We start from the raw sequence: 26,335 nt of genomic DNA, 5'->3' as shown, positions 1-26,335 counted from the left end.
GAGTCCCTTGGACTGCAAGGAGATCCAACCAGTCCATTCTGAAGGAGATCAGCCCTGGGATTTCTTTGGAAGGAATGATGCTAAAGCTGAAACTCCAGTACTTTGGCCATCTCATGAGAAGAGTTGACTCATTGGAAAAGATGCTGATGCTGGGAGGGATTGGAGGCAGGAGGAGAAGGGGACGACAGAGGATAAGATGGCTGGACGGCATCACTGACTCGATGGACATGAGTCTGAGTGAACTCTGGGAGTTGGTGATGGACAGGGAGGCCTGGCGTGCTGCGATTCATGGGGTCGCAAAGAGTTGGACACGACTGAGCGACTGAACTGAACTGATGTTCTTTGCATCATTATTCACAGTAATAAAAATACAGCGGCAACCCAAGTGCCCATTGATAGATGAATGGATAAAGAAAATGTGATATATGAGTCATAAAAAAGAATGAAATTTTACCATTTGCAGCAATATGGATGTCCCTAGAGGATATTATGCAAAGTGAAAAAAGACAGAGAAAAACAAATTCCATATGACTTCACTTACATGTGGAATCTAAGAGATGAAACAAAACAGAAACAGACTCATAGATCCAGAGAACAAACTGGTAGTTGTCATGGAGGAGAGGATGAAGGGAGTTGGGCAAAATAGGTGAAGGAAATTAATTTAAATTTCTAGTTATAAAATAAGTCATGGGATGTGATGTGCAGCATAGGAAATATAGTCTATAATATTGTAATAGCTTTGTATAGTGACAGATGGCTATTAGGCTTGTCATGGTGATCAGTAATAATGTATATGTGTCGAATCACTATGTTTACACCTGAAACTAACATACTGTATGTCATCTGTCGGTTCAGTTCAGTTCAGTCCCTCAGTCGTGTCCAGCTCTTTGCGACCCCATGAATCGCAGCACGCCAGGCCTCCCTGTCCATCGCCAACTCCCGGAGTTCACTCAGACTCATGTCCGTCAAGTCAGTGATGCCATCCAGCCATCTCATCCTCTGTCGTCCCCTTCTCCTCCTGCCCCCAATCCCTCCCAGCATCAGTCTTTTCCAATGAGTCAACTCTTCGCATGAGGTGGCCAAAGTACTGGAGTTTCAGCTTTAGCATCATTCCTTCCAAAGAAATCCCAGGGCTGATCTCCTTTCTTCAATGTAAATAAAAGGGAAAAAAGGCTGTATTTTTGATGCTGTAGGACTAAGATGTTGGTTAGTTTTTATGTATGAAATCTAGACTTGCTGGTTAAACTATAGCTTAGTTAAACTATTAATTTCAACACCAGTTTACTTTAAGATCACAGATTTGAACTGAATGTTAAATAGCTGTTACAGTGTTAAAAAGACAATGCTAATGTTTTGCAATCACGTATTGTTTTCATCCTGAGCATCCAGTTGAGCAGTGGTTTTCTAGCTGTGTTCTGCCAAGCCCCAGGGCTACTGTGCAATTTAAAATAGGATTGGGAGGTTCAGTAAGCTGGGCTCTTTCTCTTACCACCATCATTCAGTATCTTCAGTGTTTAATTCTGTGCAGAATTCTGCGTAAGGTTTCCCCTTGTTGAGGTGGGTAGTTTATGTGGTATTTTAAAAGTTTGGAGCCAGTTGCATCCTGGCAGTTATTCCTGTGCCTCTAAACCTATTTGATGTTCTTTTTTTCACACTATTGTAGGAATCTGGTAAAAAGTTTTTGATTCTTTTTGCTGGAATCTTGGTCTGTAATTTATATAAGCAATGTTTTTCTGCCTCTTTACCTTTCTCCTCCCCTCCTCTCTCTGGCTTATGGATATCATTGAACATCTACTTTTGTGACCATAGTAGGATTTTTGCCCTGTACTATATACAATAAAAATCTTTAAATACACAGCAGATAGATATCCCAGAGACTTAAATTTCTAAAATAAAATTGTGTGCTTTACCTTTTAAAAATACTTAGAATATGGGAAGTTTTACTTACACAAATGCTTTATGTCTATCTTCAGTGTGAAGATGAAGTACCTTTCAGGATGCTGGAATTAAACTTGTGAAAAACTAGGAAGTTGGGAGCTAAAAACCAGTATATATAAAAAAAAAGTATAGCTGGGATACAAAGCCTAAAAAATCATCCAAATCTATAGGAATTGGATACTACAGGTCCATGACACAGTTGCTAAAGTGGCTTGTCTTCTCATTCTCTTGACATTGTCTTTTACAGAGCAAAAGTTTTAAATTTTGATGAATTTCAGCTTATCAGTTTTTGCTTTCAGGGATCATGTCTTTGGTGTTGTATTTACAAAGGTACCACTATACCCAAAGTTAGCTACATTTTCTCCTATATTATCTTCCAAGAGTTTTGTAAGTTTTGCATTTTACATTTAGGTCTATGATCCATTTTAATTAATTTTTGTGGAGAATGTAAAGCCTTTGTCAGACATGTCATTTTTTTCCCTTGCATATGGATGTCCAGTTATTCCAGCACTATTTGTCGAAGAGACTATCTTTGCTCCATCTTATTACCTTTGCTGTTCTATCAAAGATCAGTTGACTACATTTATAAGGGTCAATTTCTGGGCTCTGTATTCTGTTCCCTTAATCTATTTGTCTATTCTCTTGCTGATACTACACTGTTGATTACTATAGCTTTATCGTAAATCTTGAAGTTAGGTAACATCAGACAGCCAGCTTTGTTCTTCTCTTTTGATATTGTATTGGCTATTCTTATTCTTTGCCTCTCCCTATAAACGTTAGAATCAGTTTTTTGTTGATATTCACAAAATATTGATAACTTGTGATATTTTGATTAGGATTGTATTGAATCATAGATAATATTGGGAAGAACTGACATTTTGACAGTATTGATTCTTCTTTCCATGAACATGGAATATCTCTTCATTTATTCTTTGATATCATTCATCAGAGATCTGTAGTTCTTCTTTTATAGATCTTGTACATATTTTATTAGATTTATACTTAAGTAATTTCTTTAGGTGTTAATATAAATAGTGCTGGTTTTTTTTTTGTTTTTTAATTTTTATTTTATTCATTTGGCTGCAGTGGGTCTTAGTTGCAGCATCATATCGGCTTCTGTAGCTGTGGTACATGGGCTTAGTTGCTCCAGGGCATGTGGGATCTTGGCTGCCTGACCAGGGATTGAACCTGTGTCCTTTGCGTTGCAAGGCAGATTCTTACCACTGGGCTACTGGGAAAGTCCTGTGTTTTGTTTTTAATTTAAATTCCACATGTTTACTTTTGGCATATAGGAAAATGGTTGACTTTTATATATTAACTTTATATCTTGCAACCTTACTATAGCTGATTATTAACTTAGGGATTTTTCTTTTTTTTGGTTGATTCTTTCAGATTTTCTACATAGATGATCATATCATCTGTGGATAAAGGTAGTTTTATGACTTCTTTCCTGATCTGTATACCTTTTATTTCCTTTTCTTACTCCATTAACTAGGACATCCACTGTGATGGTTGAAAAGGAGTGATGTGAGGATAGATTGTTGCCTTATATCTGATCTTTGTAGAAAAGTGTCAAGTTTCCCAATATTAAGTATATATAATGTTAGCTGTATGGTTTCTGTAGAAAGTCTTTGTCAAGTTGAGAAGGTTCCTCTCTATTCCTAGTTTTTATCATGGAGTTTTTTTTTTTTTCTATCATGAATATATTATATATACACATATATATGTATGTATATATATGTATTTTAAATTGGAGAACAGTTGCTTTACAATGTTGTGGTGGTCTCTGTAGTACATCAGTGTGAACCAGTCATAATTATATATATATCACCTCTCTCTTGAGCCTCCCTACCTGCCGCATTCCACTCCTCTAAGTTGTCATAGAATGCCAGACTGGGCTCCTGTGTTATGCAGCAGCTTCCACTAGGAAGGTTACCTGTTTCACACATGACAGTGTATATATGTCAGTGCTACTTCCTCAGTTTGTCCTACCCTCTCCTTCCCACGCCATGTCTACCAGTTTGTTCTTTACATCTGCATTTCCATTTCTCTGTAAATAGGTTCATCAGTACTATTTTTCTAGATTCCATATATATGCATTAATATATGATATTTGTTTTTCTCTTTCTGGCTTACTTCACTCAGTATAATAGGCTCTAGGTTCATCCACCTCACTAAAACTACTCAAATTCATTCCTTTTTATGGCTGAGTAATATTCCATGGTATATATGTACCACAACTACTTGATTTTTATTTCTAGCTTTATACAATTTTTTTTAATTGGTGAAAATTGCTTTACAATGTTGCATCAGTTTCTGCCATACAACAATGTGAATCAGTCATAATTTTATATATATCCCCTCCGTGTTGAGCCTTCCTCCCCTCCCCACATCCCACCCCTCTAGGTCATCACAGAGCAGCAGACTGGGCTCCCTGTATTATATAGCAACTTTCCTCTGACTGTCTGTTTTACACATGATAGTGTATGTATGTCAGTGGTACTTGCTCAATTCATCTCACTCTCACCTTCCCCCACTGTGTCAAGTCTGTTCTCTACTAGTTTCATCAGTACCATTTTTCTGGATCCCATATATATGTGTTAATATGTAATACTTGTTATTTTCTTTCTGACTGACTTCACTCTATATAAGAGGCTCTAGGTTCATCTACCTCACTACAACTGGCTCAAATTTATTCCTTTTTATGACTGAGCATATTCCATTGTACTACAACTTCTTTATCCATTCATTTGTTGATGGACATCTAGGTTCCTTCCATGTCCTGGCTATTGTAAATAGTGCTGTGATGAACATTGGGGTACATGTGTCATTTTGAATTGTGGCTTTCTCAGGGTATATGCCCAGTAGTAGGATTGCTGGGTCATATCATAGTTTGGGGGCTTCTCTAGTGGGTAAGTGATAAAGAATCTGCGTGCAATTCAGGAGACCACCTTCTATGCAAGGGACATGGGTTCGATCCCTGGATTGGGAATATCGCCTGTAGAAGAAAATGGCAACCCATTCTAATATTCTAGCCCCATGGGCTACAGTCCATGGGGTCACAAGAGCCAGACATGACTTAGTGACTAAACCACATGGTGGTTTTATTCCTAGCTTGTTGTGAATCTCCATACTGCAGTGGCAGTACCAGTTCACGCTCCCACCAGCAGTGCAGCAGGGTTCTGTTTTCTCTACCTCCTCTCTAGCATTTATTGTTTGTAGTTTTTTTGCTGATGACCATTCTGATTGGTATGAAGTGATACCTCATTGTAGTTTTGATTTTTATTTCTCTAATAATGAGTGATGTGAGCATCTTTTCATGTGTTGATTGGCCATCTGTATGTCTTCTTTGGAGAAATGTCTGCTTAAATATTTGTTCATTTTTTGACTGGACTGGTGAATGAATTATATATTTTTAATGATCTATTGCTGTATGTTTTTATGGAGGTAAAATTCAGTTTCATTTTAGTCTTCCTTGTTCATTGATTATTCTTTTACTTTTACCAATTGATAATTTGTGTATTTTTAGGCTCAGCTTGCCAATCGGAAACAAAAATTAGAGTCTGTGGAACTTTCCAGCCAGTCAGAAATTCAGCACCTGAGCAGTAAGCTGGAGCGGGCCAATGATACTATCTGTGCCAATGAGTTGGAAATAGAGCGCCTCACCATGAGAGTCAATGACTTGGTTGGAACCAATATGACTATTATGCAAGAGCAGCGGCAGAAAGAAGAAAAATTGAGGGAATCTGAAAAACTACTAGAGGTATATTTTTAAATTTTTATATACTATAACTGAGGAAATGTGTGTATATCTGTTTTAAGAGAAACTAATTAACCTACAACTAGGTTCCAAAATCTGCAGTTTCTTACCTACTCTGTAGCCAATGGATCAGATATTGATATTGGGCCTATTAATACTGTATCTGTTATATAATTTACAGTTTGACTCCTGGCTTCCTTTTCTCATGAAATAGAAAAAGTGTAATAACATCTGACTTTTTTTCTGAGTATTTTTACAGGTTCTTCAAGAAGAAAAGAGAGGATTGAAGGCAGCTCTTCAGACTCAAGAAAATTTTATCCATGATGCAAGAATACAAAAGGAGAAGCTGCAAGCAAAATTAAAGTCAGCTGATACTCAACACACAGTAGAGACCATAAGGTATAACCTTAAATATTATTAGTCTTAGCCACAGGGTGGTTTGGCATTAAGCATGAGTACGTCAAGGCTGTATATTGTCACCCTGCTTATTTAACTTATATGCAGAGTACATCATGAGAAATGCTGGACTGGAAGAAACACAAGCTGGAATCAAGATTGCTGGGAGAAATATCAATAACCTCAGATATGCAGATGACACCACCCTTATGGCACAAAGTGAAGAGGAACTAAAAAGCCTCTTGATGAAAGGGAAAGAGGAGAGTGAAAAAGTTGGCTTAAAGCTCAACATTCAGAAAATGAAGATCATGGCATCTGGTCTCATCACTCCATGGAAAATAGATGGGGAAACAGTGGAAACAGTGTCAGACTTAATTTTGGGGGGCTCCAAAATCACTGCAGATGGTGACTGCAGCCATGAAATTAAAAGATGCTTACTCCTTGGGAGAAAAGTTATGACCAACCTAGATAGCATATTCAAAAGTAGAGAGAGACATTACTTTGCTGACTAAGGTCCATCTAGTCAAGGCTATGGTTTTTCCTGTGGTCATGTATGGATGTGAGAGTTGGACTGTGAAGAAGGTTGAGCACCGAAGAGTTGATGCTTTTGAACTGTGGTGTTGGAGAAGACTCTTGAGAGTCCCTTGAACTGCAAGGAGATCCAACCAGTCCATTCTGAAGATCAGCCCTGGGATTTCTTTGGAAGGAATGATGCTAAAGCTGAAACTCCAGTACTTTGGCCATCTCATGAGAAGAGTTGACTCATTGAAAAGACTCTGATGCTGGGAGGGATTGGGGGCAGGAGGAGAAGGGGACGACAGAGGATGAGATGGCTGGATGGCATCACCGACTCGATGGACGTGAATCTGAGTGAACTCTGGGAGTTGGTGATGGACAGGGAGGCCTGACGTGCTGCGATTCCTGGGGTCGCAAAGAGTCAGACACGACTGAGCAACTGAACTGAACTTAATATTACATATTCATATTTTGTGCTTGATCATATTATAGGTTTTCTTAGTTTTAATTTCTGAGTTAAAATTTTAGGGTATTAGATAATAATGTATGGCTATTTTTTTCCACCTTCAGTTTGGGTCCCCTAACCAAGAAATTCTGATGTTTAGAAAGTTAGAAACCCTTTTGTCACTCTGTATGGACTTCCCAGGTGGTGCAGTGGTAAAGAATCCACCTACCAATGCAAGAGACGTGGGTTCAGTCCCCTGGGTTGGGAAGATCCTCAGAAGGAGGAAATGACAACCCACGCCATTATTCTTGCCAGGGTGATCCAGTGGACAGAGGAGCCTGGCAGGCTACAGTCCATGGGGTTGCAAAGAGTCAGACATGACTTAGCGACTCTTCTCTCTCTGTCTCCTGTTAATTTGTACCCTTGTTGAAACTCCAAACGTGAAAGGAATTATAGTCTTATGTCTCCTGGGAGGCTTACCTTCTCTGGTAAGATAAATCATGATTAGTAGCTGGTAAGGACATGTGCTTATCTTCTATCAGAACTCCAAAATTACAACTTGCTGCTGAACAACCATGAACAGAAGAATGTTGGCTCCCACCAAAAAGGTACCCCACTTCCAAGGGCAAAGAAGAAGCCCTAGCAAGATGGTAGGAGGGGCACAATCACCTTTAGAATCAAACCCCATACCGGCCAGAGACGCTCAGAGGGCTCAAACAAACCTTGTGCCACTGGGACCCAGAGACCCCACAGAGACTGAGCCAGAACTGTGTTTGAGTGTCTCCTGCAGAGGTATGGGTCAGCAGTGGCCTCCCACAGAGGCAGGGGCTCTGGGTGCAGTAGACCTGGGTATAGCATAAGCCCTCTTGAGGAGGTCACCATTAACCCCACCATAGAGCAGCCAGAACTTACACAGGACTGGGAAATGGACTCTTGGAGGGCCCAAACAGAACCTTGTGTGTAGCAGGATCCAGGAGAAAGGAGCAGTGACCCCACAAGAGACTGACCCAGACTTGCTTGTGAGTGTCCAGGAATCTCTGGCAGAGGCATGGGTCAGCAGTGGCCTGCTACAGGGTCAGAGGCACTGACTGCAGCAGTGTGTGCATGGAACCTTTTGAAGGAGGTCATCATTATCTTCATTACCTCAGGTCAAACAGCAGGGAGGAAACATAGTCCCCCCTCCCCATCAACAGAAAATTGGATTAAAGATTTATTGAACATAGCCTCGCCCATCAGACCAAGACCCAGTTTCCCCCTCAGTCAGTCTCTTCCATCAGGAAGCTTCCATAAGCCTCTTATACATCAGAGGGCAGACAGATTGAAAACCACAATCACAGAAAACTAACCAAACTGATCACATGGACCACAGCCTCGTCTAACTCGATGAAACTATGAGCCATGCCATGTAGGGCCACCCAAGATGGATGGGTCATGATGGAGAGTTCTAACAAAACGTGTTCCACTGGAGAAGGGAATGGCAAACCACTTCAGTATTCTCACCTTGAGAACCCCATGAACAGTATGAAAAGGCAATCCCCAGGTCGGTAGGTGTCCAGTATGCTACTGGAGATCAGTGGAGAGAAAACTCCAGAAAGAACGAAGAGACGGAACCAAAGCAAAAACAGCACCCAGTTGTGGATATGGCTGGTGATGGAAGTAAAGTCCGATGCTGTAAAGAGCAATATTGCATAGCAACCTGGAATGTTAAGTCCATGAATCAAGGCAAATTTGAAGCGATCAAACAGGAGATGGCAAGACTGAACATCAACATTTTAGGAATCAATGAACTAAAATAGACTGGAATGGGTGAATTTAACTCAGATGACCATTATATCTACTACTGTGGGCAGGAATCCCTTAGAAGAAATGGAGTAGCCATCATAGTCAACGAAAGAGTCTGAAATGCAGTACTTGGATGTAATCTCAAAGACAATAGAATGATCTCTGTTTGTTTCCAAGGCAAGGCATTCACTATCACAGTAATCCAAGTCTATGCCCCTTCAGTAATGCTGAAGAAGCTGAATGGTTCTGTGAAGACCTACAAGACCTTCTAGAAGTAACACTCAAAGAAGATGTCCTTTTCATTATAGGGGACTGGAATGCAAAAGTAGGAAGTCAAGAAACACCTGGGGTAACAGACAAATTTGGCCTTGGAATACAAACAGCAGGTCAAAGGCTAACAGTTTTGTCAAGAGAATGCAAACACCCTCTTCCAACAACACAAGAGAAGACTCTACACATGGACATGACCAGATGTTCAGTATCGAAATCAGATTGATTATATTCTTTGCAGCCAAAGATGAAGAAGCTCTGTACAGTCAGCTAACTTTTTTTTTTTTTTTGGTAAACCAGGAAACAGACTAAAGAATTCTGAAGAGTTTCATTACTAAAGAGTTGGGAAAATATGAATTGCCTCTGTGTTGTTTTTGTTTGCGAAGATGCAGGCCTCAGTCCTTCTATGTCTTCCCTTAGATCACTGGAGGAACCTCTGGCAGAAAGGAGGTATGCTTCTCAAGGGCAGGGGGACTTGCAGAACGTGCTCTGCCAACTGGATTTTACCCACACTAGTGAAGAGCTTCTGCAGGCAGAGGTGACGCGTCTGGAAGGCAGGTAGATAATTACATGCATTTCAGCAATGTTCAAATTGTTAGAAACTATTTCAATCATTGTATTGATAAAGTAAGCTAATATAACAAATGAAAACATGTCTTTTCCTCCAGTTTTCACAAATTGGCCTAACTTCTGATTTCATTGAGATTAAAGGAGAACTTTGATTTCAATTAAAGTAGAACTTCCTAATCTTTTTACCACCAAACAAATCTACCAGTCAGCCTGCACCTGTCTGTGCCCTTAATCTGTTAAGAGTGGATGAATCAATGGATGACATGTCTGTGCTTCTAAGATTCCACTTATGTATAGTTTCTACAGTTTTTTCTTTTCTTTTTTACATTGTCAATTCTTAATATCTGCTAAATCATTTCCCCTGGTATAAAATGTGTTTTAATATTCCTCATCTTGGGAAAAAGATGAAAACCCTCCTTTAATCCTACATCCCTATCAAGTTACTTCCATATAGCTCTGCTCTTCTTCAAAACCCAATTCTTCAAGAAGTGTGTGTATTAACTCTCTGTATGTCTTCACATTTGTCCCATGCAGAAGGCCTTCAGTTAGACTGGCTTTCCCTCTACCAGCCACCTCACTGGAGCTTCTCTTGGGGAGGTCTCACTGGACATGTGGTGCTCCTTCCTTCTGTTCTGAAATGCTGTTGATATGTCCTTGTGTGTAGATTGAATCCTTATTTATGCTGTACTATGCCCAGCTCACTTGTATTACAATACAGTGGACTTTTGTTTTTGGTCATACTGCAGAACTTTTTGATTGGGAGCAGTGTGATATTTTATTTTAAACATAAACCACAGTCATTTGTACGCTAATGTTTTCTGCATGTAGAAGATAAAAATATATAAACTGTTAGCCTGCAGGGAAACAAACAACCAAAAAATTTCCAATTTGCCTTTTTAAGTAACAAACTTTTATCCCTACTCTAACTAATATATCTTTTATTTCTGTTTTTGGAAACCACTAAGTATTTTCTTTGCATAGTAAATATACATGCATCCACAGAGTTTTTGCTTTCTTTCTCACCTTGAAATACTTAAGATATTCTTACCTCTCATTACTGAAGTATATTTGCACACTGTAGATTGAATAAAATAAAGTTTAGCATTCTTTTGATGGGCTTCCCTGGTGGCTCAGACAGTAAAGAATCCGCCTGCAATGTGGCAGACCTGGGTTCAGTCCCTGGGTTGGGAAGATCCCCTGGAGGAGGGCTTGGCAACCCACTCAGGTATTCTTGCCTAGAGAATCCCAATAGACAGAGGAGCCTGGTGGGCTACCATCCATGGGGTCGCAAAGAGCTGGACGCAACTAAGCACAGCACAGCACATTCTTATTGACATGGCTTCCCTAGTGGCTCAGCAGGTAAAGAATCCATTTGTACCAGTGAAGAAGACACAGGTTAAATCCTTGAGTTGGGAAGATGCCCTGGAGAAGGTATGGCAGCCCACTCTAGAATTCTTGCCTGGGAAATCCCACAGACAGAGGAGCCTGGTGGGGATCCATGGGATCACAAAAGAGGTGGACACGACTTAGTGGCTAAACAATAATGACAAATTGTTATTGATATTAGAGCTAATATTTATATTTTTTATCATAGATTTTCCATTGATTAACTTTTTAGTGGTCTTTTACATGTTTTGCTATGCTTTCAGCAGACTCTGAAGACTTGTGTCTTGCTTCTGACACACTGCCCACTTGGAACAGCTTATTCTCTTTAGGCCTCAATTTTCCCATCTTTAGATAGGACAAGATTATTTCTGATTTTTCTTCTCTCTGTACCTCAGTGTTTTATTTGGCATATTATAGCCATGTACTAAGTACCACATAATAAGCATTCTAGGATTTTTAGAAATAAGGTTGGAATAAATGGATACAAATACCCCTGTTCAGTAATAAAACTGAATGACTTTAAACATTATTTTTATATAGCAAAAGACAGGTAGAAAAAGGAACCCTTTTAGACAGCTTATTTGTATTGTTCAGTTTGAACAGAATACTCCCTGAAACAGGAACTGGAGGAATGTACATGATTGTTTTGTGTTGTTGTATTGCCAAGGTGATATTTTGAACGATAGCTTATCTGGTAAATTGACTGTGTGGGGGAACAGTCTAACAGTTATTAAGCCTTTATTGAACAGTCTGGAACCGAATGATGAAGGGCCTGAGAGTATGGTGGACAAAGTTAAAGGGAGGTGAGAAGTTAAAGATATTACTTTAATTATAGAATTTGTAGTTTGAGAGACAGAATATGTACATTAAAAGACCTAAGAACAATTTAAAGTGAAAGTTCTAGAAAGTGTCTACATTCAAAGTCTAACAATTGAAAGTAGACTGTTTTTAAGATGATTTAGGAGAAGTCAATGGCACCCCACTCCAGTACTCTTGCCTGGAAAATCCCATGGACGGAGGAGTCTGGAAGGCTGCAGTCCATAGGGTCGCTGAGGGTCAGACATGACTGAGCAACTTCTTTCAATGCATCGGAGAAGGAAATGGCAACCCACTCCAGGGTTCTTGCCTGGAGAATCCCAGGGACAGGGGAGCCTGATGGGCTGCCGTCTCTGGGGTCACACAGAGTCGGACACGACCGAAGTAACTTAGCAGCAGCAGCAGGGGAATGAGAGTCTGGGTGGCTCCATCCAGGTAAATGCTGATTCGATTCTTGAAAGGATGTTGACTGTCCGTTGTCAGGTGGTAGGGGGAGGTGCTGTGTGGCCAAGTGGGTGGTATGTGAAAAGGAAAGAAGTCAGGCTTAGCACATGGCACAAGGCAGACTGTAAAGCCTAGCAGTTTAGGAGCAAAACGACTTTATAGTGGGTCTGAGCTGTGAGATAAGAGAGGTATGGTGTCCCTGAGGTTCTTATATCTGATGAGGGATAAATAAAGGTGACAGGTTGGAAACTCATGATTATTTTGGCAGCTGTGTGTAGGATGGGATTGTAATTAAGCATGGTGAAGACTGACATTATGATGGCAGTTCGTGTACTACTAGAGAGAAAAAATTGCCTAAGTTGCTATAACATTTAGAATTTTGTAACCAGTAGTATTTTAAGCAGATAGAAGGTATATAGATGAACACAGAAGTCAAAAGTATCTCCCCAGAAGTGTGGATTGGATTTTGCTGACTCCACTGATATGGAAATTGGAAATGAGTTCTATTTTGGGGTGCAAACTGATGTTTATTTCTTGGACATTAAGAGGGTAGTTAGATAACTCAACTTGTGGGATTCAGGGTTTTGTTTTGTTTTAATTATGTGACCTTATTTTTGTCATAAAGCTTAGAATCTGTGAGTGCAACATGTAAACAGCTGAGCCAAGAGCTAATGGAAAAATATGGAGAGCTGAAGAAGATGGAAGTGCACAACAATGAGTACAGGGCTGAGATCAAGAAGGTGAGAGGTACAAACCCCACTGTGTTTGTAGACTGAGCAGTGGGTTGGGAGGTTATAGTACTGAATTTTAATGAGAGAAAAATCTCATCCAGAGGCCATGTGATGCTCATGAGTAGAGCACCTGTAAGGTGCTTAGGAGAATATCTTACTGTGTCATCCTCAGGGATGCCATTTAAGTATTTTCAAGATAATTGAAGCCTGCTCCCTTTGAACTCTACAACTTTTTTTTAAATATGTCTTGATGAAAAATTTTCTAAAAGATAACACACCTTCTTGCTTGCATGAACACATGAACATATTAATTGAGATAGCATTTAGTATTTTCTTACTGACTGAAGGTGGTGATGGATGTGTATTCTCTTCTGTACTGTAGGTAGTTATATCCTCATTGGCATTTGAAGTTTGTGGAATTTGTCTCTGTATTAGTGGGCCCTAACTGTCCTATTTGTTGAGTCAGTTTTTTTTTTTTTATTATTATTACTTCTTTGAGGTTACTTCTAGCTCCTTTCTTTTTCTCTTTCTGTTATCTTCTGTGGACCAGGAAACCATATATGCAAAATTTTTAGATTTGCAACCAGAAAGAGTGAAGGTAACAAATGTCCTCTAAACAATGTGTGTTCGACACAGTCAAAGGCTTTGGCATAGTCAGTAAAGCAGAAATAGATGTTTTTCTGGAACTCTCTTGCTTTTTCCGTGATCCAGAGGATGTTGGTAATTTGATCTCTGCCTTTTCTAAAACCAGCTTGAACATCAGGGAGTTCACGGTTCACGTATTGCTGAAGTCTGGCTTGGAGAATTTTGAGCATTACTTCACTAGCATGTGAGATGAGTGCAATTGTGCGGTAGTTTGAGCATTCTTTTGCATTGCCTTTCTTTGGAATTGGAATGAAAACTGACCTTTTCCAGCCCTGTGGCCACTGCTGAGTTTTCCAAACTTGCTGGCATATTGAGTGCAGCACTTTCACAGCATCATCTTTCAGGATTTGAAACAGCTCACACGACTGAGTGACTGAACTGAACTGAACTGAAACAATGTGTGCTTCAGCTCTTTGATGCTGGTTCTCAGCATTTGAGTCAGCCATTTCTCACTGTTTGGAGATCTAATAAATAATTGTGGGCATAACTACCTGACCTTCAGTACAGATATGCAGCTTGGTAAATTGCTAATTTTTTGCAGATTTAATTAGGGAAAATTTATGACTTGAGGCAAGGTAAAAATTACTCTATTATAAATATTATATTTTTCTATCTAACATGTCTTCTCTCAATTTGTAATGCTTTCTGTTTTTTTTGCAGTTGAAAGAACAGATTTTACAGGCTGAACAGAGTTATAGTTCTGTACTAGAAGGAATGAAGATGGAGATATCCCAGCTAACTCGAGAGTTACATCAGCGAGACATCACTATTGCTTCCACCAAAAGTTCTTCCTCTGACATGGAAAAGCGACTCAGAGCAGAGATACAAAAGGCAGAAGAAAAAGCAGTCGAGCATAAGGTGAAACTTGAACAAAAATTTTCTTTATTTGAAGTTTGTTTTTGAAGGTTCAATTTATTAAAGGTATAATTTCCATAATGTTTAATTCAGTAAATTTTATTAACCCTCTTCTTTAGGCTGGTTAACAAGTAGTCTAGTGAAGGTTGGCAGGAGTTAAGAGTAGTTCAGACAAGTGAAAAGACTATTTCTATGGTGAGTGGTGAAGGTTACCCTGTTCACTGTGGCAGGTGGGACAGGTGGTGAGGGATGAAATGGGAAAGCAGGGATTAGCTCCCGAAGGGCCTGCCTGCCCTGTGCAGGAGTTTTCATGTTATCTTGGGGTCTGTAGAGAATGGGTTAAACAGGAGTAAAAAGTTTCTGTGGTTGTATGGAGAATAAGCAAGGAGGCAGAGAGACCACTCAGATGCTGTCACAGCAGTGAGATGGTGGCCTGAGCACTGCGCAGGGGAGACCCAGGGAAATGGATGCATTCTGGAGACACTTGCTTGGTAAGATTGACTAGACTTTGTATTTGACTGGACAGGGAGAGTGAGTTAGAGTTAGGGAAGAATGTCACTAGGATTCCGGCTTGGGCAACTGATTAGAGAGAGTGATGCTCTTTAATGAAATATAGAAAAGATAAGGAGCAGGTTTGGGGAGGATAATGAATTTGTATGAAAGGGACAAAAAAATGGGGAAGCTGGCAGATGGGACACTGGTTTGAGATAAAAGCTGGACTTTCATATGGAAATATCTAATAGTTGCACAGACGGCCTGGAGTGCAAGATTAAAATCAAGGTAAGACATTTAGCCATGGAAGTCTTTACATGAAGTTGGCATTTGAAACTCCAAGAGACTTAGATATTGTAAGGAGAAGGCATAGAGTGTGAAGAGGAGAGACTTGAACCCAACTTAGGAAACTACTAGGGTAAAAAAGTGCCAGAATGATGCTAAGAAGGAAAGAGACAATAAGGAAGAAAACCAGATAGTTTTCACAAAAGAAGCAGGAAGCCAAGGAAGGCAGGAATCTTCAAGTAGCAATAAGCTACTACCCTTGAAAGGAGTACAAATTACAAGATGCTGGAGGCAGAGGCCAGGAAGAGGAGTGCCAGGGCGTCACCAGTGCCTGGATTGATCTGTTTAGAATAATACTCTTAATTGCATGGGTACAAATTCATGTTGAAACACCTCTTCAAAAAATGTTTTAGAAAGTATTTGTATATATGAATGAAGAATGTAACTTCACCGAATGAAAATTATATATAGAAAAAATTTTTAAGATGCATTTGATTTATTCATTACATTTATTTAGTTTTTTCTACTTTTCCCTTCTCAGGAGATGTTGGGTCAGCTGGAATCACTGAAGTTAGAAAATCGTCATCTTTCTGAAATGGTGATGAAATTGGAATTGGGTTTACATGAGGTACATATATAGAAACTTGCTTTTCTGCTATACAAGCCTCTTGTATAGCTTTTCTGCTGTACAAGAAATTACTTTGTAAATACTGATATTGTAGAGAAAGCTAAGATCAAACTATGAAGTGATCCTTCTGCAAAAAGTTTCTCAAAAAGAAGTCAAGACAGTGATAGGAGTGAGCAAAATATCACTCTTCACTCCAGCAACTGGAAGATTTTAAAAAATACTATGTGTGATAAAAATACATGTAAAATAGAATATATATAAAGGGTTTAGCATAATGTCTGGCATTTAGTAGGTATATAATAAATATTTAATGCTGTTATTATTACTGTAATGACTATTTTCACAGTCTTTTCATTATAAAGTATGTCACCTTTTAAGTATTTTTGTTTTAAATATATTTCTACAAGGTAAAAGTGTTAAGTGAAAGGTTTAGTTGCTCGGTTGTATCTGACTCTGCGACCCCATGGACTGTAGCCCTCCAGGCTCCTCTGTCCATGGGATTCTCCAGGCAAAAATACTGGAATGGGTAGCCATTCCCTTCTCCAGGGGATCTTCCCAACTCAGAGATCAAAGCCGTATCTCCTGCATTGCAGGCAGATTCTTTACCATCTGAGCCACTAGAGAAAATACACTTCATTTAATCAAATATTCTAGAATCTTTTATGCTCAAAGTATTTAGTAAATGGTGTAATAGATACAAGGATGAATAAGATTCTTGTCTTTACAAGACTGAGGGTAATCCAGTAGGGAGGATAAGAAATGTAAGCAAGCGTCTATGAAACCAGAGAACAGGATTAGCTAACAGAGTTACCAACTGTGTGGGTGCTCTTTTAACTATTTTGTTATAAAATTGTTATTTTTGCAAAATGACCCATCTGTTTCTTACCCCTCTTTTCTTGATATGGGTCAAATGCCCAGAGATTTTAGAAATTCTTCTTTTCTGTTTTTCTGGAGAGTCTATGCCTCTGAAAATTCATGGTTATACAATGGCCCTGTTGGCTCCTAAGTAGTTTTAGTTTCACTCTCAAGGATTGTGGAGGCTGGGGTGTAAGAACATGCAAAACACTACACAAATACTTTATTTCAGCTAAAGGAAAATACAGGGAACCATTTTTATAATCTTTTGAGAGGGTGAGACTCCCTTAGCATCTTGAAACCACAAAGAATTTTACAACATAAAGAATTCTACAACATAAAAATATAAAATTTCTGGACTACAAAAGGCCCCATTTAAAAGACTGATAGACTAGAGGAAAACAATCTGTTAACAGACAAAAGGTTAATATAAAATATTAATATATAAGGCCTTATAAAGGTAATACAGTCATTGGGATCTAGTAGGAAAATAGGTTCAGTTCAGTACAGTTCAGTCACTCAGTCGTATCCGACTCTTTGAGACCCCATGGACTGCAGCAGGCCAGGCTTCCCTGTCTATTACCAGTTCCCAGAGCTTGCTCACACTAATGTGCATCGAGTCGGTGATGCCATCCAACCATCTCATCCTCTGTCATCCCTTTCTCTTCCTGCCTTCCATCTTTCCCAGCATCAGGGTCTTTTCAAGTGAGTCAGTTCTTCGCATCAGGTGGCCAAAGTATCAGAGCTTCAGCTTTAGCATCAATCCTGCCAGTGAATATTCAGGAGTGATTTCCTTTAGGGTTGACTGGATGGATCTACTTGCAGTCCAAGGGACTCTCAAGAGTCTTCTCCAGCACCACAGTTCAAAAGCATCAATTCTTCGGCACTCAGCTTTCTTTATAGTCCAGTTCTCACATCCATACACAACTATTGGAAATACCGTAGCTTAGACTACATCGACTTTTGTCAGCAAAGTAATGTCTCTGCTTTTTAATATACTATTTAGGCTGGTCATAGCTTTTCTTCCAAGGAGCAAGTGTATTTTAATTTCATGGCTACAGTCACCATCTGCAGTGATTTTGGAGCCCAAGAAAATAAAATCTCTCACTGTTTCCATTGTTTCCCCATTTCTTTGCCATGAAGTGATGGGACCGGATGCCATGATCTTAGTTTTTTGAATGTTGAATTTTAAGCCTGCGTATCTGAGGTTATTGATATTTCTCCCAGCAATCTTGATTCCATCTTGTGCTTCATCCAGCCCAGCATTTCTCATGATGTACTCTGCATATAAGTTAAATAAGCAGGGTGACAATATGTAGCCTTGACATACTCCTTTCCCAATTTGGAACCAGTTTGTTGTTCCATGTCCAGTTCTAACTGTTGCTTCTTGACCTGCATACAGATTTCTCAGGGGGCAGGTAAGGTGATCTGGTATTCCCATCTCTTGAAGAATTTTCCACAGTTTGTTGTGATCTACGTAGTCCATAAATAGATAATCATAGGAGTAATGCAGAAATTCAGCAAGAAGAAAAGCAGTTACATCCCTTTAATAGTCAAAAGAAATAAATATTCTTTGGTTTATTGACATGACAATGATTTTTTAAAAACTGATATAACCAGTGTTGGCAGGGATATAGAGCAACAGGCTCTTTAGTGCTCTGTTAATGAGAAAGTAAATTGACACAGCTATTGTGGAGGGCAGTTTAGCAATGTCCATTAAACCGAATGTAAATACATGCAGTCTATAAAGTCCTGAGTCATGTGCATTTCTGATTTTGGTTGTCGTTGCTGAATTGTTCTCCTTTTGTCATCAGTTTGCATTCCCAAAGAACCCATCCCGGAGAAGCAAATGCATGAAAACGGTCATTTCAGTGTTGTTTGCAGTATCCAAAATTTTTTAAAAATGTAAATGTTAGTCTGTAGAGGGATGGTTTCTTGATTTTCTTTACTAGGAAAATGTTATGCCGTCATTTATGTGGCAGATGAACATATGCTCCCTCGCCAAATGCCTCTAAAACTAAAGTGAAAGGACTTTGTTTTTTAAAGCAAACCAACAAGGATGGAAAAAGTAGGAGAGGAGACAACAGCTAAATATTTTGTAAGGGGGAAGGTGGATGGAAGGAAGGAAAGAAGAGAGGAAGGATGCATAGACGGAAGGAAGGAAAACAACTTTATACACCTTAATAAGCAATACGAAGCTAGTGGTGGAGAAAACCAAGAACCTGGTTTGCACCACAGAGTCTTCAAAAGGCTCAGGAGTTCAGTTCAGTTCAGTTCAGTTGTGGCTGATTCTATGCGACCCCATGCACTGCAGCACACCAGTCTTCCCTGTCCATCACCAATTCCCAGAGCTTGCTCAAAGTCATGTCCATCGAGTCGGTGATGCCATCCAACCATCTCATCTCCTGTTGTCCCCTTCTCTTCCTGCCTTCAATCTTTCCCAGCATCTTTCCCAGGGTCTTTCCCAGTGAGTCAGTTCTTCACATCAGGTGGTCAAAGTATTGGAGCTTCAGCTTCAGCAGCAGTCCTTCCAGTGAATATTCAGGACTGATTTCCTTTAGGGTTGACTGATTGAATCTCCTTGCAGTCCAGGGGACTCTCAAGAGTCTCCAGCACCACAGTTCAAAAGCATCATTTCTTTGGTGCTCAGCTTTCTTTATGGTCCAGCTCTCACATCTGTGCATGACTTCTGGAAAAACCATAGCTTTGACTAGATGAACCTTTGTTGGCAAAGTAATGTCTGTGCTTTTTGATATGCTGTCTTGGTTGGTCATAACTTTTCTTCCAAAAGTCTTTTAATTTCATGGCTGCAGTCACCATCTGCAGTGATTTTGGAGCCCAAGAAAATAAAGTCTGTCACTGCTCAGGATTTGGAAATAGCTGATTGAGACTTCCATCTTATGTAATGTTCATATTTAAGAGTTGGGAACTCTCAGAGGTGCTTAACCCAGACTATGGCCAGAGATTCTGTTCAGCTCAATTTCTCCTGAAACCTCTTAACAGTGGTAGTGATGTCCTTTCTTCACACAGCCAGGTGTGTGCTTGCTATGCACTTTTTATATTACTTTTCACATTCATTTGTTTGTAATTTTTATTAATAGTAAATTTGAGAAAAATTTAAATGATGCCTGCCTGGAAAAAGCAAACATTATCTTCTAAAAGATATCTTTAATGATATCAGATATCAAACTCTGGCTGTTGAGGATCGTGTCAGCAGTTTAGACTTCTTCTGATTTTGAAGTTACAGTATAAACATGATGTATGTATTAAGAACAATTATTAGAAAGTTCCATTTTGCATTTACCTTCCTAGGAAGGTGATATTACTTTTACAAATGAATAATTTTCGCTAAATAACTCTTAATAAAAGTATCTAATTAGCTTTGTAATGAGAGCAATAGCTCTGATAAATTATTTACCACAGTGAAAATAAGTCTCCAGTAGTTCATAGTGTTAACTCCTATGTCCTGCATATTTTTTTTTTTGAGATTTTACCTGTCAACAACTTGCTGAAAGATTTTATAACTTATTGTCACTACTAGTACAGATAGTTAAATGGTTGTATTTTAAGCTTTATTTTTTTTGTTAGGTAAATTGTGTTTGTCAAACTACTTGACCAGCTTATTTTCAAAAAATTCTTTATAGAGAAGGGTAAGCTAAACATCATATTAAATTCCAAAGATGATAACCATAATTTTTCAGAATGCTAATGAAAATATTTTGTCATTAGGAAAAAATGGTCCAGCCTTCTGTTTTTTTAGGTACTGTATTACTAGGAAACATCTAGAATTGAAGAGCAGTAAAATCTGTATTACAGAATTCAAACCATATCAGAGTAGTAATTTGTACCTTATCCTTGTTGAATACTGACTTACGTCAAAATCAGTCTCACATACCAGAATAGGTACAACATTATGTAAAAGTTTTTAAGACCAGAGAGTTATGTATTTAAAAGTTGTCCATGCCAGTCAGAATTCCTTTTCAGAACCTTATATACAGATTTCTTTCTTTGAAATAGGTCTCTTGATTTTCTTCCACAGGTATTGTGGGGCTATTCAACCTCCTGTCTCCCTCTTTTCTTCTTTTTTTTTTAAGTTAAACTATGGTAGTATAATTGCATAGTTACAATATTATATCAAAGTGTACAACATAGTTATTCAATATTTTTATAGGTTATACTGTTTAAAGTTATTATAAAATAATGGCTATATTGTCTGCTGTGTAATATATCCTTATAGCTTATTTATTTTATACATAGTAGTTCGTGCCTCTTAATCCCCTTCCCCTGTCTAGCCGCACCCCCCTTCCCTCTCCCCGTTGGTAACCATTCTGTGTCTGTGAGTCTGTTTCTGTTTTGTATTATCCATTTGTTTTATTTTTTGGTTTCCACATATAAGTGATAACATAGTCTTTGTATTTCTCTGTCTGATTTATTTCACTAAGCTCAACTTTCTCTTTTCTTAAAAAAGAATTCATGGTTACTGTTTTCTTTCTTTTTGTCTGTATTTGATTCTCATTTATAGCTTTCTTCCATCCTAGTTCCAGCCTTCCTCCAGCTCCTTGGATATTCCTTCACACATCAGGGAAGCCCATTGTGCTCCTACCCCATTTACTGTAAGAAACACATCCTTTTTTTTTTTAAGGTGCCAAAACCAGATCTATACTTTTTCCTAAGTGAAACCATAGATTAACTAGTCATAGCTAAAAGTAATTTTCCACCAGAAGTATCACAGATCACAAGTATTCTTTTACAAATTAAGTGCCTCTGTTCTTTTTTATTAGGCAAAAGAGATTTCACTAGCAGACCTCCAGGAAAATTATATTGAGGCATTAAATAAATTAGTATCTGAAAATCAACAACTACAAAAAGATTTGATGGATACCAAAGGTCAGCTGGAGATTTCTACTCAGATATGCAAAAAAAACCGGGACAGGATCTTTAAACCAACACACAGCAGAGTACCTGAGTTCAAGAATACAGAGTTCAAGTAAATTTTCTTCATAGTTTATTTAAAATATGTATCTTTATTATGTAATGCTCATTTCTTTGAGAATAATTTCCAATTTATAGAAATTAAATCCTTATCAAAGGACCGTATGTTTAATTCTGAAGTACAGTATGTACAAGTAAAGCTGTTAGGTTAAAAAGTGCAGGGGGTTATATATTACTTTCAAGTAAACTTCTAGATGTAGGTGAGAATAACAGCCTAATTCCCCTGAGTTTTGTCATGCTGCTTCCCACCTTTCTAGCTTCACTTGTCCCATAAGAAGTGGAAGTTAGCTTTTTATAAAAAGCTTCTTTTGTATTTTTGGCGAACTAATAATAGATTGTTACCTAAAACATCAGCATTCAATGAAGAACCACCCGACTTCAGCTCTTACATGTTTTCCTACCAGGAACCTTTGCTGACACCCTCTCTGCCACTCCCACCTCACCCCCAGATGAAGATAAGGGACTTCTCTCTGCACAGTACTTCCCTCTCTCCTACCACCAACCCCACTAGGGCACTTAGATAGCTTAAGTGTCTTCCTTGCTGTTGTGTAAGTCTGTGGGGGCAGGGACGTGGTCATGGGGATTGGGTATTTGGGGCCAGGGTGATGAAAAGAATGCCTGGTCTGAACGGGCTTCTGAAATTTTGTAAATTATAGCCTTCTCCTTAGTCTGGTTCTGTATTTTTATTGAACTTCCAACAATAAGTCTGTTTCTTTAAAGGAGGAAAATTGCTACAATGTTTATCTGCTTTATTTTCTAATCTGCTATCCAGTTCAGCCCATGGCCAGCACAGGCATGATGGGATGAAGGCTGAGCCCTACAAAGCAGGTCTTCATTCTCCGCAAGGACAAGCGTCGGATAGCATAGAGCCTGTGTCCCTGTCCCGGGGCTTCAGCCCCCCGAGCCATCAGATCAGCTCTTGCTGCTCCACTGTCTCCCTGCCATCTAACTTTCTGTGCAAAACTAACTCTCTGCCTTCAGTGCTAGATACAAATGAAGCCAACTTTTCTGACACTATCTCTGAGAGTATAAATGACCCAGAAGACTTTACATCTTCGGTATGGAAACTTTCTGATCTTACTAGTTTATTAAGTGTGTTTAGTTTGATTTTTTTAAAATTTTAAGGCAGAGGATTTTTTTTTTCTTTTTGTCTCCTTACTGGTTCTTTCTCTTAAGTACCCTTTGTTATTCTCATGTATTTCTGTCCTAAGATTTTGCTTGTGAAGACTTCAGCCAAAAGTACTTTTCAAAATGTGTCTTATTAAATATAAGTTATAGGGACTCATTTATTTTTAGCCAAAATTGAAAATTCCCTTCCTGCCTTTTTTCAGAGAGGGTCACCTTTGTATTGGACATGATTGGTTCAAAGAATATCTCTGCCTGCCAGGATAGTCCTGGGGTGTAGACAGAGGTGAAGGAAGAAAGGAATGGCTGGAAAGGGAAAGAGTGGGTCGAGGCAGAGGAAGTAACGGCAGCTGATGTGTCTGTTATAGACCACAGACTGGGCCGCCCCACGGGGCCCTGGTGGCAGACGCTGCCCTTCGACAGGGCTGGCCCCTTGTTCCTGCAGATGGGAGGACTCCTCTCCACCCTTGTTTTTGCCTTCTGTGCTGAAGCACTCACGTCTGGCCATTCATTCTCATCACCGTAATGGTCCTGTATCTGTGAAAGTTCAGTATTTTTGACTTTTTAATGTGCCAACAAGTCCATAGGAGTTCTCTTTTAGTTGTTGAAATAAAGGTGCTATATATGTAATTCTGAAATCCAAAAAAGACCTGATGACTAACTTTCTTTTTAAGTTTGGCACTAAGACCTGACCTGGCCTGAACCGATATGATGTGATAAAATGTTGATTGATCCCACTGAACATTTTATGTCAGAAATACCAATGTGTTTGATGATGGGATGTTACCTCAGACTCATCATAGGTCCTGTATTCTATATTTGTGAATTCATCTACTTGCTAAACTATTAGTTATCTGTAAACAGAACTCATAAGCACTTCCACAGTTATTCTTGAACATGGCAGAGCTGGACAAAATGTATCACTGGACTTGCACGTTTACAGCTAAGGTCAGCCAAGGTGGTACGTTACCCTCTTGTTTCAGCTCTTGTGCTGAGAGGCCCAGAAGATAAGAGTCATTCAGGGGCAGTACAGTGCATGAAGCTCAGATGCTGGGCTTGAACAGGGTTTGAACCCCAACTTTGGCACCCATTAATGGGGTGGCCTCAGGAAAGTCACTAAACACTGTGAACCTTGTTTTTTTGTGAAATAAAGCAAACAGAATCTACCTGGTGAGTTATTTTTAGGAGTTGGGATTATAATCTTATGTGAAGTTTGTATGTATGTGTTTGTGTTTCCCATAAGAGCAGTGTTTCAATATTGATTAATTCAGTGTTTGAGATGACGTTATAGAAAATAACTACTGCAGATAAGGATCAACTGAATATGGTACATCTAAATTCTGAAACCAGTGATCTCAGACAAGGGGCTGTAGACTCAAATTTTGGAGGAAGGAAAATATTAATTTTTAACTGGTATCTAATTTATTACCGGTAGATTTTCTATGCTTTAAAAAGTAACATTCAGATTTTTATAAGTGAGTTTGAAATAAATAGGCATTAAGTATATCTCTTCTAGTGTATAGAAGGCTCTGAAAGTCTTCAAATGAGTAACTAATATATTTATATGACACTTTACACTTACATAACTATGTCAGAAAGGAAGAGATCTGTGTTAATTTTTGTGGAACTTTTTTTAAAAAAAAAACTATTATTATCATTAGGATAAAGACAATATCTTGTCAGAGGAAAACATTCTCCTTTTGATATTGGTAGTTAGAAAATATCATGAATACTGTGTCTTAGAAATATACTGTTCAACTTATGTATGTCAAAATTTGTTTCTCTTCTAGTGTCCCTTGCCTCTGTCTCCTCTTGGTTCAATAGCCACAAGATTTTTGGAAGAGGAAGAGCTGAGGTCTCATCACATTCTAGAGCGCCTAGATGCCCACATCGAAGAACTAAAGCGAGAAAGTGAAAAGACAGTGAAACAATTCACAGTCCTAAAGTAGCCTCTTAAAAATCACAAACTTGGAAATAAAAATAAACTCTGAAGAGTTACTGTCATCATGAAGTAGCAGCTCTTTGAAAACCTGAACATATGACTATATAGAAGCCATAAAAATGAAATGTACTAAAGCTGCCGTGAGGAATCTGAGAAGCTGATACTTAGCTCTAAGGTGTTTTCTCTGCACTGTCTTGTTTAAAGGACTTTTTCCAGCAATAACATGTAAATAAACCACTTTGCTAGACTTTTTTCTCACATTAATATTTATTATCATAAAGTAGTACTTTCTCTTGCTGACTTAAATGTAATAGCTGTAGACTAATTAAAGATTTTATGATACATGTTGGAAATAAAGTAACTGTAGGAACTTCCTTTGGGAGCAGTGTCTGTAGTGGAAGCATGGATCGCAGAGTGATCCAGATTTTGCTGGGTTTTGTACTGGTTTTGCTTCTCATTAGTCAGTTGGGCTGGTACTGTGTGAGGCTAGGCAGAATTATGTGAAGGGGCTAGAGAAGTTTGACAGGAAGCCTCTCCTATTCAAAAGACAGATGTGGGAAAGAGATGGGTGCAGGGCCTGGGACTGGGCTAGCGTGGGAACCTGGGGACACTCAGTAGAAATCTCGGCATCTGCATTTCTGAGGAGAGGTTTGAAGGGAAGACAAAGATGTCAAGGTGCAGAGGCATTTGAAGCTGTGGAGATCTGGAGGAGGAGGGCAAGGAGAGAGAAGAGCAGAACCTGGGGCCCGGAGGACACCAGCACATGAGCATCGTGTGGTTAGATCCAGCAGAGGAGCTGGAATGTGCAACCAGAGACCAGAAGGCGAGGTGGAGGGCTCTTTCACCCAAGATGGGGCTCCTATGATCCAGCCCTCTCTGTGGATCTTTCCTATCAGCAAGCAAACATCCTGTTGTTTCTCCTTTCTTTAAAGCAAAACAAAACCTCAGTTCCACATCCTCCCTACTGCTCCACACACTTGTCCTCTTCACACAAATGTCTCTGGCGAGAATTGTCTGCAGTGACTGTTGCCACTGTCTTCTTTTTTTTTTTTTTAATTTATTTTTAATTGGAGGATAATGGCTTCAAAATGTTGTGTTGGTTTCTGTCATACAACAAAGTGAGTCAACCATAAGTCTACCTGTGTCCCCTCCCTCTTGAACCTCTCTCCCATCCCCCATCTCATCCCACCCCTCTAGGCTGTCGCAGAGTACAGAGCTGAGCTCCCTGTGTTACACAGCAACTTCCCATTAGCCGCCTGTTTTACACGTGGTAATGCGTATGTTTCAGTGCTACTCTCTCAATTCATCCTACCCTCTCCTCCCCCAAACTGTGTCCGCAAGTCCATTCTCTTCATCTGTGTCTCTGTTCCTGTCCTGCAGAAGGACTCATCAGCACCATTTTTCTAGTTCCATATATATGTGTTAACATACTATATTTGTTTTTCTCTTTCTGACTGACTTC

At 39.2% G+C, this 26,335-nt stretch overlaps 1 protein-coding gene across 5 annotated transcripts in view; it reads left to right on the top strand.

The window, feature by feature from the left end:
- CEP63 (centrosomal protein 63) overlaps nucleotides 1-25,940 on the top strand; it is an 84,163-nt gene extending 58,223 nt beyond the window's left edge. For 2 of the 5 annotated variants that reach the window (XM_018050970.1, XM_018050978.1), the window contains exons 7-13: nucleotides 5,468-5,701; nucleotides 5,958-6,097; nucleotides 9,528-9,665; nucleotides 12,949-13,063; nucleotides 14,360-14,557; nucleotides 15,873-15,959; nucleotides 24,722-25,243. In XM_018050970.1, coding sequence (XP_017906459.1) covers nucleotides 5,468-5,701; nucleotides 5,958-6,097; nucleotides 9,528-9,665; nucleotides 12,949-13,063; nucleotides 14,360-14,557; nucleotides 15,873-15,959; nucleotides 24,722-24,880 — 1,071 coding nt within the window. In that variant the 3' untranslated portion in view covers nucleotides 24,881-25,243. Of the gene's footprint in view, nucleotides 1-5,467; nucleotides 5,702-5,957; nucleotides 6,098-9,527; nucleotides 9,666-12,948; nucleotides 13,064-14,359; nucleotides 14,558-15,872; nucleotides 15,960-21,595; nucleotides 21,802-22,578; nucleotides 22,865-24,721 lie in introns of all 5 variants that reach the window. The other 3 variants (XM_018050943.1, XM_018050951.1, XM_018050960.1) reach the window with 3 other exon arrangements.

Source organism: Capra hircus, chromosome 1, assembly GCF_001704415.2.
Source record: "Capra hircus breed San Clemente chromosome 1, ASM170441v1, whole genome shotgun sequence".
NCBI classification, from domain to species: Eukaryota; Metazoa; Chordata; class Mammalia; order Artiodactyla; family Bovidae; genus Capra; species Capra hircus.
The sequence above is the reverse complement of the archived record's forward strand: the minus strand, read 5'-3'. Positions and strand labels throughout refer to the sequence as shown.